The 20,614-nt window shown below is 42.3% G+C and overlaps 1 protein-coding gene across 1 annotated transcript in view; it reads left to right on the forward strand.

The window, feature by feature from the left end:
- Positions 1 to 14,745, forward strand: part of DNAI3 (dynein axonemal intermediate chain 3) — an 80,174-nt gene extending 65,429 nt beyond the window's left edge. The window contains exons 19-23 of the mRNA XM_036352409.1: positions 873 to 999; positions 9,142 to 9,346; positions 10,867 to 10,958; positions 12,035 to 12,157; positions 14,475 to 14,745. Coding sequence (XP_036208302.1) covers positions 873 to 999; positions 9,142 to 9,346; positions 10,867 to 10,958; positions 12,035 to 12,157; positions 14,475 to 14,618 — 691 coding nt within the window. The 3' untranslated portion in view covers positions 14,619 to 14,745. The remainder of the gene's footprint in view (positions 1 to 872; positions 1,000 to 9,141; positions 9,347 to 10,866; positions 10,959 to 12,034; positions 12,158 to 14,474) is intronic.
- Positions 14,746 to 20,614: the final 5,869 nt, after the last annotated feature.

The following is a 20,614-nucleotide window of genomic DNA, read 5'->3' on the forward strand; positions in this document are numbered from 1 at the left end:
CCCTGTCCATTTCAGCTTGCAACTATGTCTTGATTATCTACTCTTCTCCATTGGACCTTCATCTAAGTCAGCATCCACTCTCACTAGAACTACCACCTAACCCCCTCTGGTGTTCCCTCTTTGCTTCTACCTGCTGCCAATCTGCTCTCCCCACAGCAGACAATCTTCTGGAAATTTCACTCAGATTGTCTTCTAGGCCTGAAGCACTCATTAAAACATGTTACACTGAGAATACAACCTGAACACCTTTCCAGCAAGGCCCTGCATGGTCTGTAAACTCCTGGTCCCCGTTTGTTTTATATGTCTCACACTGGGATTACCAGACTCAATCTTACTGCCCTCTACAAATTTAAAAAGAGCCCGGCTGGTGTGGCTAAGTGGTTGAGCAACGACCTATGAACCAGGAGGTCACAGTTCAATTCTAGGTCAGGACACATGCCCGGGTTGCAGGCTCCATCCCCAGTAGGGGGTGTGGAGGAGATTGGCTGCTATCTCTCCCCCTCTCCCTTCCTCTCTGAAATCAATAAAAATGTTTATTTTATTTAAAAAATAAAATTAAAATATAGTACCTGGTTCATATAGGCAATGCACAAATATTGGTTGACAAATTGAGTGAATTAATGAGTGAAGAAATGAGTAAGAACATGAAGCATTCCTCTGAAATGTGTCCTTGATGGGAAGTTCCATGGACGTTTTATAAAAAGAGGAGGAGCTATTCCTTGGTTCATTCACCCCAACTGACCTCTGGTTCTTTACTCTTGGATCTCATTAATCAAGAACTGTCTGTCCAGTGGAAGTCACTTCATTCTTCATTGCAGAAATGTGTACAGTGTTATTAAAGATGGAATGGCCTTTCCCACCCCAACAGCAAGGAAGCCCCTGAGCCTCAACACCGTCCATGATGGTGCCATCCACACTGTTCAGAGGTCACCCTTTTACAATGACATTATCCTCACCGTTGGGGGATGGAACCTGGCCATCTGGAAGGAAGGTGTCATGGTAAGTTGCTTGCAACATGGAGAAATGGGTGTGTGATCCTTTGTTATTGAGAAAAACAATAGGAACAACAGACTGTTCTGACATAACAGTGCCTTTGGGGCACTTTTTAGAGAAATTGAAACAGATGGGCTGGCTCCAGCTTGTAGGCAGAACTGCTATAAGCCCTTTGAAAACCCAACCATTTGCTTTTCTTTCCTAAGGGAAGGAAACATTTACAAGTCACTTGTTCTCTGAAAGCTAACAGTCTTTTCTTTTATATATATACACTAGAGCAGTGATGGCGAACCTTCTGAGCTCGGCATGTCAACATTTTGAAAACCCTAACTTAACTCTGGTTCCTGTCACATATAGAAATATTCATAATTTTTTTTTATATATTTGCAACCATAGTAAAAAAAAGATTTATATTTTTGATATTTATTTTATATATTTAAATGCCATTTAACACAGAAAAATCAAGCAAAAAATATGTATAAAATGAACAAAAACAGAAAAACAATGTACATTTAGGAAAAAATAATAATAAAAACAATGATAATCAAATGGTATGAAAACTAGAAATTAGTGACTTTTTTGGTGCTGAAGTTTGTCTGCTAATCCTTCAATTGCAGGTTCATACTTGGTGCACTTCAAGGCCAAGCAAGCGCCACTAACTTCATCTGTTAGCCGGTTTCTTTTGTTCGTTTTAATATTATTTAATGCTGAGAACAAAGTCTCACAAAAATATATTGATGAAAAAATTGTTAGCAAAGCCATCGCTAGATTTTTTATGTCGCTAAAAGTGTCAGGTACTCTGTTCCAAGCACTCAAAATTTCTTGTTCGTAGTTGCACTCTTCATTATTCAGATGATTTCGTTCCAGATTTTCAATATTCGACCTTAAGTCGACAAACATATGAGTCCAAATGCTACCTTGAAAATCTGCAAGTTGCATCTCTAAATCGTCAATTTGCATCCATTGGAAATCCTTTAATTCCAAAGTACTGTAAACAACTACATCCGGATACTTAATTATTTTAATGGTCTGTTCTAGGCTTCTAAATGGGTCGAATCTTTCGCTGAGCTGTTCAAATAATGAGTTTACTATATTCTGGTACATAAGTATGGACTCCATTACACTCGTTGTAGTGGCCTTCTCAAAATACTTTTTTATCCGAGGAAAATACTTGAAAGTTTTAGTTTCAATATCTTGCTTGAAAATTTTAAGTTTACTTTCAAAAGATTTGATGTACCCAAACATAACGTCAATACTTTTGCCAAAACCTTGTAATTTTAAGTTCAGTTCATTCATATAAACAGAGAGATCTGTCAAAAACATCCAATTGCTGACCCACTTATGATCATTGATCTGAGGAAAGTTTGCCAGATCCTTATTCTCAATAAATACCGTAATTTCTTCAAAGCACTCCACAAATCGCTCAAGTACTTTACCTCGACTCAGCCATCTCACATTATTGAACATCAGTAGTCCACTGTTGGTTGAATCAACTTCCTGTAAAAGTGCAGAAAATTCTCGCTTGTGAGGGGGTCAAGAAGCTATAAAATTCACAATTTTTGTTACAACTGACATTAAATCATTCAATTCTGAGAATCCCGATTTGGCACACAACACCTCCTGATGGATAATGCAATGAAAAGGTACAAGTGGATGTCTAATAGCTTCCATAAACAATTTCAGGAATCCCACATTTTTTCCCACCATATTTGGTGCCCCATCTGTCGTGACTGACACAATTTTAGAGATATCAATGTTTAGGTCACTGAATGTTTTTATAACAACCTTACATATTTCGTTTCCTGATGTACTTATTGGCACTGATTCTAACTTTATCAACTCTTCTCTCATTGTGAGACCATCAGAATATCTAGCAATAATGGCCAACCGAGCATTTGATGTGATATCAGTAGTTTCATCAAGAGAAATAGAAAAATATTTACAACTATTTAAGTCTTTTTTTAATTGATGTTGTACGTTTTTGTTAAGATCTATTATTCTGTCTTTAATAGTATTTCTACTGAGTGGTAACTCAGAAATTCTTTTAATAATATCATCTTTATTTTTCATATCATGAAATAGAGCTGGTACACATCTTAGAAATGTTTCCTTAATAAATTCTCTGTCACTGAGGGCTTTTCCATGCTGAGCTATAGAGTGAGCAATACAGTAACTTGCTGATGTTAAATTTGTAGAGCATCTTACAAATTTAATGATGGAATTTGATTGACTTTTATAGAGGTGGAGCTGCCTAGAAATGTATTCCTTCCTTTCATCAATACTTTTTTTTAAGAGCTGACAATGATTAGTTTCAAAATGTCTCTTTACATTCCACATTCTGTTTACTAGTGTTTCACTACACAGTATGCACAATGATCTGTTGTTTCTGTCGACAATCCCGTACATCTCGGTCCATATGTCTTGAAAGGGTTGGCTACTGCTACTTCCACTTCCTTTATCATTCAAACTTGCTTTTTTATTTTTTTGATTCTCCATTACAAGGCTGCAAAAATAAATAAATATAAATCACGGCATTTTTTATAAAAGGTTGATAGGTTTCTTATCTATTAACTTTTTGCAGTGTTGTTGCACTGATTCCTGGTGCAAAACAATTCAAAGATAGTATGTATAACCAACAAATATATGGTGCTGTAATCAATTATCCGACACGCAGAATTTCTTGTTGAGCACTGTTGCACTGTATATCTTTTTCTTCTAACCCTCCCACTCCTGTCTCCTAACGAACATGGCGATCAAGTGCGTCCATTTGCTGAATGCACCCGAACGCACGGGAAGCTTACCCGAGGCACATGTTGACAATAACGAGGCCGTTTCCAGAATTGGGCATTTTGTCACTCGAGTAAAAATAAAATGTCACGAGTAAAGATTAATCTCTTTTAGTGCAATTCTTAACCTTTTCATATTAATGTCAATATTGGAACAATGTATCTTGGATGTTTTCACTATGTATCTTTGCTACGCAACACTGATGTACATGTTTACATACGGTTTGAGAATTGCATTATTGATCATGAGTAACGTGAATAATAATATTACTCAAGTGATGCCCAACTTGAGTAATGAGAGAGACAAATTGGCTGTTGTGAGAGACAAATATTTGAATTATGCAATTTTTTGTCTCTGTCGATGCGTGTCACCCAAAATGAGTTCGCGTGTCCCCTCTGACATGTGTGTCATAGATTCACCATCACTGCACTAGAGGCCAGATACACAAAATTCATGCAAGAGTAGGCCTTCCTTCCCCCGGCTGCCAGCACCAGCTTCCCTCTGGCACCCGGGACCCAGGCTTCCCTCGCAGCCCTGGCTTCATCTGGAAGGACACCCAGTTGAATTAGCACATTATGCTTTTAATATATATATATATATATATATATATATATATATATATATATATATACCAGTTGACTTGATTTGCATTTCTCCTTCCCTTAAAATATAGGAACGAACCCTGGTCAGTGGTGCTCAGTTGGTTGGGTGTCATCCTGTGCACCAAGGGTTGCCAGTTCAATTCTCTATCAGGGCACATGCCCAAGTTGCAGGCTCCATCCCTGGTAGGGTGTGTGTTGGAGGCAGCCAATCAATATTTTTTTCTCTCTCTCTCTCCCTTCTTCTTTCTCTAATAAATCAGTAAAAGTTATTATTTTTTAAAGATATTTAATTTTTTAAATTCTTTTATTGTTTAAAATATTATATATAGTATTACATATGTCTCCTTTTTCCCCCATTGACCTCTCCCTAGCCATATCCACCCCCCAGCACATGCCCTCACCCCCCCCCCCCCCCGGTGTCTGTGTCCATTGGTTATGCTTATATGCATGCATACAAGTCCTTTGGTTGATCTCTTAGGCCCCACCCCACCTGCCTTCCCTCTGAAGTTTGACTGTTCAATGCTTCTCTGTCTCATGATCTATTTTTGTTCATCACATTTTGTTATTAATTATATCCCACAAATGAGTGAGATGATTGGATATTTGTCTTTCTCCAACTGGCTTATTTCACTTAGCATAATGCTCTCCATGTCCATCCATGCTCTTGCGAATGGTAAGAGTTCTTTCTTTTTCACAGCAGCATAGTATTCCATTGTGTAGATCTACCACAGTTTTTTAATCCACTCATCTACTGTTGAGCACTTAGGCTGTTTCCAAATCTTAGCTATTGTATATTGTGCTGCTATGAACATAGGGGTTCATATGTCCTTTCTGATTGGTGTTTCTGATTTCTTGGGATATATTCCTACAAGTGGGATTACTGGATCAAATGGGAGTTCCATTTTTAATTTTTTGAGGAAACTACATACTGTTTTTCACAGTGGCTGCACCAGTCTGCATTTCTACCAGCAGTGCACAAAGGTTCCTTTTTCTCTACATTCTCGCCAGCACTTGTCGTTTGTCGATTTGTTGATGATAGCCATTCTGACATGTGTGACATGGTACCTCAATTGTTGTTTTGATTTGCATCTCTTGGATGATTAGTGACTTTGAACATGTTTTCATGTTTTTTGGCCTTTTGTATGTCCACTTTCAAAAAGTGTCTATTTAAGTCCTTTGCCCAATTTTGATTGGATTGTTTATCTTCCTTTTGTTAAGATGTATGAGTTCCCTATAAATTTTGGAAATTAGGCCCTTAACAGAGATAACATTGGTAAATATGTTCTCCCATGCAGTGGGCTTTCTTGTTGTTTTGTTGATGGTTTCTTCTGCTGTCCAGAAGCTTTTTATTTTGATGTAGTCCCATTTGTTTATTTTCTCCTCAGTTTCCATTGCCCTAGGAGCTGTATCAGTAAAGATATTGCTTTGACATATGTCTGATATTTTGCTGCCTATGGATTCGTCTAAGATTTTTATGGTTTCCCACCTTCTGTTTCAGTCCTCTTATCCATTTTGAGTTTATTTTTGTGTATGGTGTAAGTTGGTGGTCTAGTTTCATTTTTTTTGCATGTATCTGTCCAATTTTCTCAACACCACTTATTGAAGAGACTGTATGCTTTGCCTCCTTTGTCAAATATTAATTGAGCATAATGGCTTGGGTCGATTTCTGGGTTCTCTGTTCTGTTCCATTGGTCTATATGTCTGTTCTTGTACCAGTACCAGGCAGTTTGAGAACAGTGGCTTTGTAATATAGCTTGATATCTGGTATTGTGATCCCTCTAACTTTGTTCTTTCTCAGGATTGCTGCAGCTATTCGGGGTCTTTTTTTATTCCATATGAATTTTTGGAGAGTTTTTTCTAGGTCTGTGAAATATGCCATTTTAATGGGGATTGCATTGAATGTGTAGATTGCTTTGGGTAGTATGGACATTTAATGATGTTGATACTACCAATCCATGAACACGCTATAGTCTTTCATTTGTTTATGTCTTCCTCTATCTCTTTTTTCAATGTCCTGTAGTTTTCCAAGTACAGGTCTTTTACCGCCTTATTTAAATTTATTCCTAGGTATCTGAAATTTTTGTTGTTGTTGTTGCAATGGTAAATGGGATTTTTTTTTTCTTTTTGTGAGTTCATTATTGGGGTATAAAAAAAGCCATAGGTTTCTGGGCGTAAATTTTGTATCCTGCCACATTGCTGAATTCATTTATTAAATCTAGTAGTTCTTTGATGGAGTCTTTAGGGTTTTCTATGTACAATATCATGTCATCTGAGAATAATGAGAGTTTTACTTCTTTTCCAATTTGGCTGCCTTTTATTTCTTCTTGTCTGATCACTATGGCTAGCACTTCCAGTACCATATCAAGCAGGAGTGGTGAGAATGGGCATCCCTGTCTTGTTCCTATTCTTAGGGGAAATGATTTTAGGTTTTACCCATTGAGTATAATGTTAGCTGTAGTTTGTTATATAAGGCTTTTATTATGTTGAGGTATGATCCCTCAATTCCCACTTTGATAAAAACTCTCAAGTTTTTATCAAGAAAGAGTGTTGGATTTTGTCAAGTCCTTTTTCTGCATCAATTGATATGATTATGTGATTTTTATCTGCCCATTTGTTTATGTGATATATCACGTTTATTGATTTGCGAATATTGCACCATCCTTGCCTCCCCTGAATAAATCCCACTTGGTCATGGTGTAGTATGATCTTCCTAATGTAATGCTGGATCTGATTTGCTAGGGGTTTTTTTTGAAGATTTTAGCATCTATGTTCATCAGGGATATTAGCCTGTAATTCTTTCCTTGTAGTGTCTTTATATGGTTTTGGGATTAGGGTAATGCTGGCTTCATAGAAAGAGCTTGGAAGTGTGCCTTCCTCTTGAATTTTTTGGAATAGTCTGAGGAGGATAGGTTTTAGTTCTTCTTTGAATGTTTGGTAAAACTTTCCTGTGAAGCCTTCTGACCCAGGACTTTTGTTTGCTGGAAGTTTTTTGATGACGGCTTCAATTTCCTCCATAGTTACTGGCCTATTCAGATTTTTTTTATTCTTCCTGATTGAGTTTTGGAAGGTCATATTTTTCTAGGAATATGTCCATTTCTTCTAGGCTGACCAGTTTGTTGGAATAGAGGTCTTTGTAGTATTTTTTTTATAATCCTTTGTATTTCTATAGGGTCTGTTCTGTTGTTATTTCACTTCTTTCATTTCTGGTTTTGTTTATTTGGGTTCTCTCTCTTTGCTTCTTGGTGAGCCTGGCTAGAGGTTCCTCAATCTTGTTTATCCTTTCAAAGAACCAGCTCTTGTCTTTATCATTGTTGTTGTTTTTGTGTGTTTTGGTTTTGTTTGTTTGTTGTTGTTGTTGTTTTGTCTCCAAGTCTGTAATCTTTTCCTCTGCACCAGAAATATGTCAGCAGTTTCAGAAAGAGGGAGTAAAAAAGCTAAAGTGTCTGTCACCAGGAAGACCAGAATTGTGTGAGTCAAAGTGACACAGCGACAAGAAAATCTAGTGGTCAGGATTAGGAGAGGATTAGGAGAGGGCCTGAATCCAGACTGATGGAAGCTAAACTGCCAAGAACTAGAAAGATTGAGAAAGACCAGTGAAATAAGTGTGTGGAGAAATCATTATGATATGTCCATTTGGTGAGCAAATTAAGATTATTAAAATATACAATATATCTATTTCACAGCTGTAATATATACATTCTTTGAATAAATAATATGTGTAATATATACATATACATATAAAATTTTATACATATTTTTTCCTTAACCCAACACTTTCACTTCTAGGACTATAACACAAATCTCAAAAAAAAATTTCATGAATATATGTACAAGTTTTTCATTGAAAAGATTGGAAACTACTTAAGTACCTATCCACAGAAGAGCTCTACTTTATACCAATGTACTCTATATGTTCTCTCTCTCTTTTTTTTTTTTTTACAATGAACAAGAGTTAGTTTTATAGGCAAGATTATCCACGGACTGTGCAAGGGCAGGAACCTGGTTATCCACAGAAACGGAAGGATCTGGGCCGAGGACAGGTCTGGAGTGGCACCTCTAAGGAGTCCGTGCCTCTGAGACATCCTCCCATCCCCACAGGAAAGGCTCCTATGCATGTGTTGGAGGCCTGAGGCAGTTCGTGTGCAGGTGTAAATAGATAAGTGATCTACCTGGTGGCCAGGTGGAGCATGCCAGTGGGAAGAACGCACATCCTGATCTTCTATCTCTATGAAAACCTCCCTAAGAAGGCAAATTGCCCCATGGTGGAGAAAAGACAAGACAACCTTGGATGCTTTGCTGGTCTAAAATCTCTTCCCAATAGTAGTTATAAGTAATTGCATGCAGCTCACAGCTAGAACTGACTTTTTATTTGCTTTTTTTGGCTACCAGAGTTGTTCCCGTGGGAAGGAGGTATAAGCCAATTTCATAATCTTTACTTATCTGATCAATCTCCAGAGAAATAGCAATGGACTTCCATAGCCGTTGGATTTATTAAAACCAACAATGGCTTGATAGGAAGGTTTGTTCTTTTCTAAAAGGCAAATAAAATAAGATGAAAAAGGTGTTATAAAAACATGCAGGGAAGAAAAGAACTGGCATTATATAAAAATCCTACAAGTGAAAGAAATAAAACTTCCGAATAGGCATGATTTGGCTGTTATGTGATCACAGCTACCTGACTTGCACTTAAAATCCTTGTGAATAACCCTCCGATAATAACACAAGCTTTTAATGTGTCTTTTTAAAAATTTGCTTCAAGTTCGGACCCCTCCTTCAGTCATGCTGTGCTCCAAAAAGGTACACCTCAGGGCACTGGTCCCTGACGAGGCCCGGCGTCTTCTATATTGGCCGAGAAGATGGGTACATCGACATCTGGGACCTTCTGGAGAAAACCCATGAACCAGCCCAGTCACAGAACATCTGTATAACGATGATCACCTGCATCAAACCCTGGACCTTTACTGGTATGTTCTTTCTGAGCAAACACGCTAAGTCACTTTGTTTTTTTTGTGTATCTCAGGAAAACATTGGCATCACCTGGGAGGCCTCCAGTGTCCTTTCTCAGGGTTTTGTTTTCTTCCCTCCCTTCCCTTCCTTCTCCCTCCGTCCCCCTTCCCTTTCCATCATGCGCCTTCTCTCTGGCACTTTCTTGGATACCACCTGAGCTTCTCTCACTTGATTTCTCCATCAACAGTTATTTCTGAGACACACTTAGTGTGCCAAGCAGAGGGCGATTTTGAACCACACAACACAAAGCATCCTTTCTCACCTTCTAATAATTTATTTCCTTTGTCCTGATTTCTCTGTTGCAACCCAGTGCTACTTTCTATATAAATCCAATATATTTGCCTCTTTGGAAAGGAGTTTTCCTTTGTTTCCAAAGTTGTTGAAGGCATAGAATGGTCTTTCTATCCCTTTCTCTCTCAGAAACATACCTTGAGAAATTCATCCTTCAGAATTCCTAGGGTGTCACACAATCTGGCTACTGCTTAGGAATATGTCACCAAAGTGTGTTTTCCTATCTTTGCTCTAAAACATAACATGCCTGCAGGGATTATAAGTAGAGGATTTGGCAATGTGAACCGTTTTATGAAAATGAGAAGAAAAAAACAACAACACATGATGAGATGGAAAGCTAAAATGCTCAAACACATTTGTGTTTCACATCCATTTTAAATGCTCACAGGAAACAATCTGGTGTGCATTCTGGCTCCTGGTTCTGACTGTGCCTTTTAAATTCGCCTGCATGCTGGGATCCTTTAGTCCTTACTGTGTCTTTGCGGATACTGCCCTCAGGATTCCCCCTGGAAATCTTTCCATGTGTTTTCCCTGCTTCCTTCCCACGTCTGCCCAGTGGCCCCGCCACAGACAGAGTCAGCCTCGGCAAGGAGCCACACGCTTTACACCAGTGGTTCTCAACCTTCCTAATGCCGCGACCCTTTATTACAGTCCTTCATGTTGTGGTGACCCCCAACCATAAAATTATTTTCGTTGCTACTTCATAACTGTAATTTTGCTACTGTTATGAATCATAATGTAAATATCTGATATGCAGGATGTATTTTCATTGTTACAAATTGAACATAATTAAAGCATAGTGATTCATCACAAAAACAATATGTAATTATATGTGTGTGTTCTGATGGTCTTAGGCGACCCGTAAGGGTCGTTCGATCCCCAAAGAGGCCGCGACCCACAGGTTGGGAACCGCAGCTTTGCACAGAGGCCAAGAAAAGGAGATCTGCGGTGGGCAGGGTGGCTGACCAAGGCTCAGGGTCTCAGCTTTCATCCCATCAACTGGAAAGCATGACATACATGTTAATATAGCCCCCAGTCACGAAGGTCTGATGCAGATGCCAAGGTCCCTGTAACTCCCGCAGGTCCTCTGGGACGCCACAGAACAAGCCACGGTTCGTGTGTAAACGCTAAGACAGCTTTCTGTCGGCTGACTTGTTTTCCCCCCTGTTTATTTTTAATCTTTCAGCGAAGCAGCAATTCATAGCCGTAGGTGATTACTATGGGACACTGCATATATTAGAGATCCCTTGGACGTTGAGTCACCCTTCCACCAATGAGGTCAGTAACTTTGGGCTTTGAGGATTTATGTGACGGAGTATCACTGTGGCATGTCTTAAAAGTGTGTTCAGAAATGACAGCATTTTCACGCTATAAGAGAGCAGGCAAAAACAAGGGGGTGCATTTCTGCTTCATGAGTTAAATAGTTTGAAGCTAGAAAAATAAACAAAAATGGAATGAGAGGGAGGCCAAAGTCAATAGAACCCAGATTCAGGGGAGAATCACTTTGAGGATTCACAATCAGAAGCTGTTGTTTTGGGGTTGTAACCGAAGCACGGGACCCCTCTTTCAGTGACGCCCGTCCCGGAGGGCACATGTGACATCTGCATGTCTCTTCCCATTGCCCACCACCCCGTCCCCTCTCCCAAGCTGGTGTCCTGCAAGCAGCGTGTCTGAAGTGGCAATATTCTGCCCGCCCCCCGCCTCCGTCCCTGCCACCCGAGGGCTGCAGGCAGTGTTAATAAGGAGGTTATGAAAAGATCAATAAGTAGAAATATGTAAGTATACATACACCAAACGTTAGATATATAGACTGCAATCTGTTACAAGTCCCAACAACATCGGCCTCATTAATGCCAGGCAAAAAGCTTTTCCTCCCCTGGTCACCTGGTCTATTTTCCTGTTTCTGTTCTATGCCTACATGCCAAACCCTCCAGGGGGCCAGGAACTCTGCTCCCAGGCCCTTTAGGATCTGCATTGATACCCTCATCTGGGTTCTCCAGGTTCTGTTGATGATATGAAACTTTCCTCGGTGTTAGAAGTGAGAAGGAAGGAAGAAGGAAAAAAGCAATCCTCGAATTTTCCTTCTACAAAATTGTAAACAATTTTTGCTGCTCTCTCCTTCCAACCTCACTCCCTTCCTGGAATACTGTAATTCGCAGGGTCCTAAAATTTAGCACAGTAGCCCCCAAATTGAGCTAGCTTCTCTGGAAGTGGGCCCGTGGGCAGTGTCCCAAAGCAGGGAATACACCTGGTGAGTTATAGGCAGCAGGAACTCTTCCAGGCCCTTGTAAAAAACATAGCGGGAGCGGGGTGTCGGTGGGGGCTCCTCTCTTGAAGGCCTGTGCTTCTAACAGGCATCAAGTATAAACCATTACTTTGAAAGAGAAGTCAAGCACCTGGAATATATGGAGCAACGCAAGAAAATTCGTGAACAAGAAAGGAAGGAAATGGCGCTGGAGAGGGAGAAGAAAAAAGTTGTAAGTTAAATTTCAGAAACAAAAGTTGCTTTCTCTCTAACCCCAGTGGAAATATGTGTGTTTGGCTTATTCCACAATTTATATAGGAAAATTATGCCTTTTCACATTCTTCTCTCATTGTCATGAGAGTCAAGAGGAAATTTCTCCAATTTCCTAGCTTACCATGAGTAAGCAGCTATTGTTGGACACCTCGTAAGATTCTACCTAATGGAAGTTTCTGAAATGCTCTATAACATCCAAGTCTTTTAGATACAAAGGTGTCTAAATACCATCTATACATACAATGATTGACACCAGCCAGGCTGTTGCCGTTTTTTTAATTTGGTAATCTAAGGGAAAAGAGGTCAGTGCCCCTGACTAAATAGTCAAGTATTGCATGTTTTAAAAATTACTGTAGCACACCAGTTGAAAATCACTGGATTAACATGATCACTTATTGATAGATAGTAATTCATGTAATCAAAGCAGAGGGCCTCATTTCAAAAATTGTTTAGTGGTGACAAGGTATAAAAGAATACCGATTAACTAACTTCTCATTGTTTTCCCCAGCCAAAAGAAAATGCTCTTGGTTGTGTGTGTGTGTGTGTGTGTGTGTGTGTGCAGTCACAAATATTGGTTGAAATTTTGTTGTGGGACATAAGCTGCCACCCTTTCCCTATGCCAGATATGATCTCCAATTATTATGAGGGTTTAAATACCATAGCAACAGCCCCTAATTATCCACATCAGTAGAATTGTGGATAATACAAAAATAATTTGCCTGTGAAATACTTTTAAAGCACCTGAATGTTATAATAATCTTAGTATCATGCATTTGAGTTTCCAGCACGTTTCCAACTCCTTCTTGTGACTTTATTTCCATTTGACATCGTGCCCTTTTTTAAGTAGAGCTACCACTTCTCAGATGTTCTCTGGACTGGACTGTGGCTAAGTGAATGAATTTTAAAGGGCCCCTCTGTTACATTTAGAAGGTGCAAAGGTCGCCAAGGATAAACAACTAATGTTCAGCAGAAACACCTTTTCATAAGCAACAGCTGATAAGAGGGAAAATGGAAACAAACTGTAACAACCTCAGAGGATTGCAGTGAGGATTGAATGGGTTAAAATGTGTACAGCACTTAGCCAGTAACTGGCACATAGAAAGTGCTAGTATTATTTCAGAGGGCAGAAGACCGTCACACTTCCGTCCCGTGAAGCTGGTCTTTCTGAGCGCCCCCAGGTGCCAGGCATCAGGCTGTGCACTGCAGCCCATGGATCCGGAGGAAATCATGCACCCACCTGCTTGTAAACATCGAGTCTGGATACTGTTCTTGACAAAGAACAGTAGTTACAGCTCAAGCAGCACATGAAATGGGACATTTCCTAACTGGAATTTCAGCTGGAGACCCAAAGCTGGGGCAAGTAGCAGTTCCCATGTGATCCAGAAGCTATGCCATCTGCATGGGGCTTAGAAGGGAATTCTGCCATCTCATGTCACCCACACTCCAGACAACGTAAGGGAAGGAGCCTGAAAGAGGGCATGTTCTTTGGAGAGAGGTGGCAGAGAGCTACACATTCCCCCCTCCCCACCTCTGCGACACTGGGCTCAGTGAAAGATGGACTGCTGGCCAGGACGGACGATGCCTCTGACACCTGGCAGGAGGCTTGCTGAGCCAGAGAAACCCAAAGGCCAGGAATTACCAGGCGACCAGAGCGGCATATGTAGGGAGAGTTTGGGGAACCCAGAGACGAGGGCCTAGACCAGCCGTGGGCAAACTACGGCCCGTGGGCCGGATCCGGCCCGTTTGAAATGAATAAAACTAAAAAAAAAAAAAAAAGACCGTACCCTTTTATGTAATGATGTTTACTTTGAATTTATATTAGTTCACACAAACACTCCATCCATGCTTTTGTTCCGGCCCTCCGGTCCAGTTTAAGAACCCATTGTGGCCCTCGAGTCAAAAAGTTTGCCCACCCCTGGCCTAGACTCCTGAGGCTGGATGGTCTATGGGCAAGAGATTGACTTAAACAGCTCTGAGGAGGGTGGAGAGAGGGCCCAAGGGCAATGAACTCCTATTGGTGGCAGAGTGAGGATGCCGAGGAGACCCTTGGGAAGAAGCTGGGCTCAAAAGTGCCCAAGGACCTTCTAACTTGGATGCGGCAACATCTGCAGAAAGAAGCTGAAGGGGCAAGAGATGCCCTCCCCTCGCCCCAGCCCCGGTCCTCCCACAGACCCCTCCGGAGCAGCCAGGCTGGCTATTCAAGCGGGCCCTTCTCCTCCTCTGGTATTTCTAGCTGTCAGTGTCTTACAGGAATAACTTGCTTTTCTCTTCCCTAGAAACCGCATCAGAAGGGAAAAGATCAGCTGGAGGCTGATTTGAAGATGGACTACGAGAGCTACTTGGAACTGGAAAAGACCGTCCTCCTCAGCCTGGGCCTCATTAAGGCCACGGACACGCTGTCATTTGTGGACATGATATAGGAGCCTTCCTGTGGGGTGCCAGGGGCCTTCGGGAGAGAGACTGCCTTTCCTTCCTATCCATTGCTTTTATCTAAGGTGGACTGTCAGACTAAACATTCAATGGGGTTACTTATGAATAGCAGGCTTTTGTTTCATTGCTAGTAAAACTTTTCAATTATAACAATTAGTAAGATCTGCTTTGATCATTTCTAGCTTTAATATGTACCAAAACTTTGTACCAAGTATGAAACTTATGGATAAGGGAACTTTGATTTTCCTATAGAAATACACAGCTTCAGAGATCCCCTTACCCCCAGTCCTCAATAGCCTTTCAGGGCCCCAACCCCAGATAGAAGTGGAAATTAAACTTTTTTCCTAATTATCAGGTTGCTTTTGGTCACCTCCCCAAAAAGAGCTCCCTTTGGTCCCCTGCACAGATTGTAGGGCCATGTGCCGAACAAAATAGTAGTGAGTCAAATCCAGAAACATATGCATAAAGAAAGGATGACGTGTGAAGGTCATGCTGGCTTATCCAGGAAATATAAAGTTAATTTAACAGTAGAAAATAAATTGATGATTGATTAAAGGAGAGAAAATCTGATACCAAAGAGATGCAGGAACACATTCTATAAAATTTGATATCCATTCCTGATAAAACAACAATAGATTCTTAGCAACTACAAAAAGAAGGGAAGAAGCTGGGCTTCCCTTAACCTGATGCAGGGAATGTAAAAAAAAAAAGACCTACAACATGCCTAACTATGGCTCAGTGGTTGAACGTCAACTTATGAACTAGGAAGTCACAGTTCAATTCCCAGTCAGGGCACATGCCTGAGTTGCAGGCTTGATCCCCAGTAGGGGGTGTGCAGGAGGAAGCCAATCAAATGAGTCTCTCTCATCATTGATGTTTCTTTTTTTAAAATATATTTTATTGATTTTTTACAGAGAGGAAGGGAGAGAGATAGAAAGTTAGAAACATCTATGAGAGAGAAACATCGATCAGCTGCCTCCTGCACACCTCCTACGGGGGATGTGCCCGCAACCAACGTATATGCCCTTGACCAGAATTGAACCTGGGACCTTTCAGTCTGCTCTATCCACTGAGCCAAACCAGCTAGGGCTCATCATTGATGTTTCTATCTCTCTCTCCTTCTCCCTTCCTCTTTGAAATCAATAAAAATATATTTTAAAAATAAATAATAAATAAGTAAAGTTTTAAAAATCCTACAGCAAACATCTAGCTCATGGTGAACAGTTGAACGCTTGACTTCGATATGTGGAACAAGACACAGTGCCCACCATCATGTCTTCTAGTCAATATTGTGCCGGGGGGTCAAGCAGTGTGGGCACGAAAAGGGAACAGCGTGTGAAACTCAGTTTGTGGAAGAGTGTGGTGGATCTCAATAAGAGATTCGATTTCAGAAAAGTGACTGATATGGGAAGTGGGGCGGCGGGGAGAGTAGCAGGAGAGGAGACCGGACAAGTCGGTGGGAGCCAGATTGCGAAGGCTCCTTTAACCAAGCTCAAGAAGCTGGGTTACAGCTTGGCAGGTAACGAGGGATGCATAGAAGGACTGAGCAGGAAGGTGGCACAATCTGCTTTCTATTCATGAAGATAAGGAGTGGATTAGAATCGGGAGAGCCTCACGGCAGGAAATCCTATTTGGATACAGTAGGGAAAGTTCAAGGTAAAGGATTAGGATGCTATGCACTGAAGCTTCAGGTGAAAACAGAAATGAAAGGCTGGTTTGGATCGGGAAGGGTGAGGCCAAGATTGTAAGTTAAGGTGCTAGAGGAAATGAACTCAAAGGTTTATTCACTGGAGAAGTCAGATAGATAGCAGCAGTTGACCATCGGTGTGCCTTTGGGCAGGTGTATTTTCACTGTGCAACAGGGTCCACGTCTATCAGGTCAGGTTGAGAACGCTGACCTTGCAACATTTGTATTTGGGTAAATGAGCACCTGCACACGAAGAAGGCCGTGCCTAGCGCGTGTTGGCATCCTCACAAGGGGAATGCCCAGGACTCATCGTTGCACTTCAACATCTCTTTTCTTCTTCTTCTTTTTAGCCCACACTCATGTCTTGGGTGAACCCATCCAGTCTCATAGCTTTCAATACAACCTGTATCCCTGGCCTGGGCTTCTACCATAAAATCAGCTGCTGCATATCCATCTGACTACTCACTGTCTCCACTGGAATGTACAATAGGCATCTCAAACTCAAACATGTTCAAAACCGAGTGCCTGATTTTACCTCCAAACTCCAGTTTTCCTGAAGTCCTCACAATCCCCTTGCTTCTAGTTTCTTGGGCAAAAACCTTGAAGTCATGCCCCATTTCTCCCTCACTCTCCCAATCTACACCCAATCTGTGAGCAAATCTTCCTGACTATACCTTTAAAATATATACAGAACCTAGTCACTTCTCTCTGCCACCACCATGGACCTAGCTACCACCACCACTGGCTTGGATTGTCGCAGTCACCCCCTACCTCTTCTCCCTGCATCTACATTGCCCACTCCAGTGTGTCTCAGCAGCAGCCCCATGGTGATTCCAGATGCAAGTCAGAGACTGCCCTCCTCCCCCTCAGCACCCCAGCACACCCAGAGCAGGGGCCTGTGGGGCGCGGCTACAGTGTTTTGGCCAGGTTCAAGCCTCGGACTAATGAAAGGACAGGGTCCTCTCATTGCCACGTGCAAGTCCCAGCTGGAGGGCAGGGCCCTCCCAGCACAATCATAGCCAACGACTGTGGTTGTGAGCTTGAACCTATGGTCCAAACACGTGGCCCCACGTGCCTTGTGATAGAGTTCGGGTGCATGTAGTTGAGTAGGGTTGAGACTTACGAGAATGCTGTAAACAACGTGATCACGCTCCTCGTGGCATCTGCTATAAAATAAAGACACGGCTTGTGGGCGCTGGCGCTGTCTCCTCATCAGGGAGGCAGCGTCCCACCGAGACCCAGCTATTATTCTCTTGTCTGTCTTTCCTTAATCCTTTCACCCCCCTACCAAGGGATCACCCTTGGGCGTGCTGGCGCGGCACAGGGGCCAAAGGCTTTACTATGACCTGCAAGCCCTGGTGTGATCAGGCTCTCGGCCAACACCCTCCGTCTCTCATCTCCTCCCCTCGGTCACACCGCCCGTCACACTGGCCTCCTATCACCACACATGGCAGGCGTGTGTTTGCCCCAGGATGGCTGTGCTTGCTGTTCTGCGTTTCCTCCAGCGACTTTCCCTACTTTGTTTTTATGTGTTCACTCAAAGAGGAAAAAGATCTGTTGAGGGCCTACAATGTGCCAAGGTATACAGTTTTAAACAGGGTGTTCAGGAGAGGTCTTACGGGAAGGTGATGTTCAAGCAAAGACCCAGAGCAGTGGTTCTCAACCTTCCTAATGCCGCGACCCTTTAACACAGTTCCTCACGTTGTGGTGACCCCCAACCATAAAATTATTTTTGTTGCTACTTCATAACTGTCATTTTGCTACTGTTATGAATCGTCATGTAAATATCTGATATGCAGGATGTATGTTCATTGTTACAAACTGAACATAATTAAAGCATAGTGATTAATCACAAAAACAATATGTAATTACATATGTGTTTTCCGATGGTCTTAGGCGACTCCTGTGAAAGGGTCGTTCGACCTCCAGAGGGGTCGTGACCCACAGGTTGAGAACCGCTGACCTAGAGGGTGAGGGATTTTGCCCTGTAGTCTTCCAGGAGAAGCATGTTCCATAACCCAGCTCCCACCCCGACCCTGGCCGACTCCTGCTTAGGTTTGTTGGACAGAAGTGGGCTGTGTGGACACCCCTCAGTCTAAAGAAGCCAGGACTACAGAGAACAGGAGGTCATGATTGCGTGATATAAGCCATCACCTGGGGCTGGCACATTGTTGTCGCAAACAAAAGCAAGGTTTTATTAGCATAGAAGGAGAGGGTAATGAAGCGTGGATAATGGTCTGCCTTAGGGTTATCAAATGAAGAGTTTAGTATGGCGTCTGGCATATGGCAAGCAGTAAATGTGTTTACTATCATTTTACCTAATTTATGAATACAACGTGAGTATAATCTGGCTATGGAAGCAAAAACATGGGGTTTGTCTTACTTATGGTAGCAATTATGATTGATTCACTGTGATATTTGCATTGTGTGTTTATAACCTCAGTTTTTCCAGGGCTCATCAGCTCGCCAGCCTGTGGCCACCAGTGGTGTCACATAACACAGCCATAGCCCGAGTTTTAGGAGATCCTGCCCCACCTGCTTATTGGGTATCTCATCCTTCTGCAAAGGGCCTCCTGGTGTGTCCCATGGTCCCTGGGTTGAAGGTGGAGTCCAATATGTTTTAAAACAAGCCAGCAGCCACCAGGCACTCAAGGCTCCCCTCTCTCAATATGCCTGGTGGCCTGTAACAGGTGGGAAGGTGCTGGGCAAAGCCTCTGTGCTAGTCCAGGTCCTGCAAGAAGCAGACGCCAAGGTAGGCTTCCAGGTGGGAGAGAGAGAAGCAGCCAGGGAACCTTCAGCCCTGTATGCGGGTCTAGTGCCTGGGGAAGGAGTGAGGGAAGGACAGAGGACGGGGTAGGATGCCTGGGACCACTCAGCAGGTTCACTTCCCTTGGATGCTGAGGCACTGGAACTCGGGCAAACACTGTGCACCTCCTCTTCCCCAGGATGAGGTTTCCCGGAGGCGCTTCAACTCCTCAAGCTAACAGTCTTTTCCTCTTGCCCAGACTCTCCACTTGGCAGACAGGCCAGACCTGCCTGAAGAGAACACGGTTAAGTCTCAAGCTAGGAAGCTAGCTGCCTATTGTTATGCCCAGATTTCAAGATCCTCAAAAGCCCACCAGGGAGCCAGCCAAGTCCGATGCAAAAGCAAAGAGTCTTTATTTGAACTAGTTCTACTCCCCAACCACACTCACCGATGCAACGGCAAGCCAAGTGGCCGAGAGAGAGAACTCTGTGTGGAGAGAGGTTTTATAGGGGGTTGGAGCAAGGGGAGGAGAAAGGACTGTGGGCCCTGCCGATTGACCAGGCGCAAGTCGGTGTCTTGTCACACAGGATGTGGTCATATCTATGGCGACTTCCCTTGATTGTCATTGGTTAGTTCAAAGAAGTCCTGGGTGTGGCCAGCAGAGGCTCGGGCTTCCGGGAAGAAGCCTTGCCGAGCACATGGCCAAGGCAAGATGGAGGGCATAGCCCTTACCCTGGGGCAAGATGGAGGGCATAGCCCTCGCCCTTTCACCTATGACTGAAGATGTAGGAATATTGAGAATGAGTAAAAATGGAATTACTGGTGTGCCTCCTTCCATTCCTCCTTAACTCCAACCTTTTCCCCTTTCCGAGTGCACCGTGGGGTCAATCCAGTCTTCCTTTTCTGCCTTTACACCTTTTGGTCTGGCATGCAATGGACTGAAAAGAAAGGGAGCTGGGGATCCTAGCAGACCTGAGTCCAAATCCCAACTTCATCACCCCAGGCAAGCTGCACTGTGCCCTGAGTCTTAGTTATATCATCTGTAAAATGGGGATAGTAATTAGACCTACTGTATACAAGGACCATGTGTATATTACCTGGCATATAGTTGGTGCTTAATAAATGTAATTCCTCCTTTTCTTGCTTGGTCTCGGGTACACACACACACACACACACACACACACACGAGAAACCATAGTGTTTCCTGTCTGTCCTATGCAATAATCTTTGGATATTAACATTACTATTATGAATAATAATGGCAATATCTCTCCCTCTCAAGTAGGACTTAAGCAGGAACTCTGCATGCCTAGTTTAATATTAGCCTTTGATCATTTTAATGTGAGACCAGACATATTGGACTTAGTATTTAAAATCTGAACAATAGCTTTCTTTTCTGCCTAACTTAAAATGCTCATGGCTACTCAGAAAATTAATCATTCTAATCATGCTTGATTTATTTAGATTGTTTAATTACCATTCAACGTTACAAATTGCTTTTTACCCACCAAGGAGTGTTGTAGAATGAAGCCTATTTTCAGGTCCTCATAAGC

Source organism: Myotis myotis, unplaced genomic scaffold, assembly GCF_014108235.1.
Source record: "Myotis myotis isolate mMyoMyo1 unplaced genomic scaffold, mMyoMyo1.p scaffold_m19_p_2, whole genome shotgun sequence".
Taxonomy (NCBI): domain Eukaryota; kingdom Metazoa; phylum Chordata; class Mammalia; order Chiroptera; family Vespertilionidae; genus Myotis; species Myotis myotis.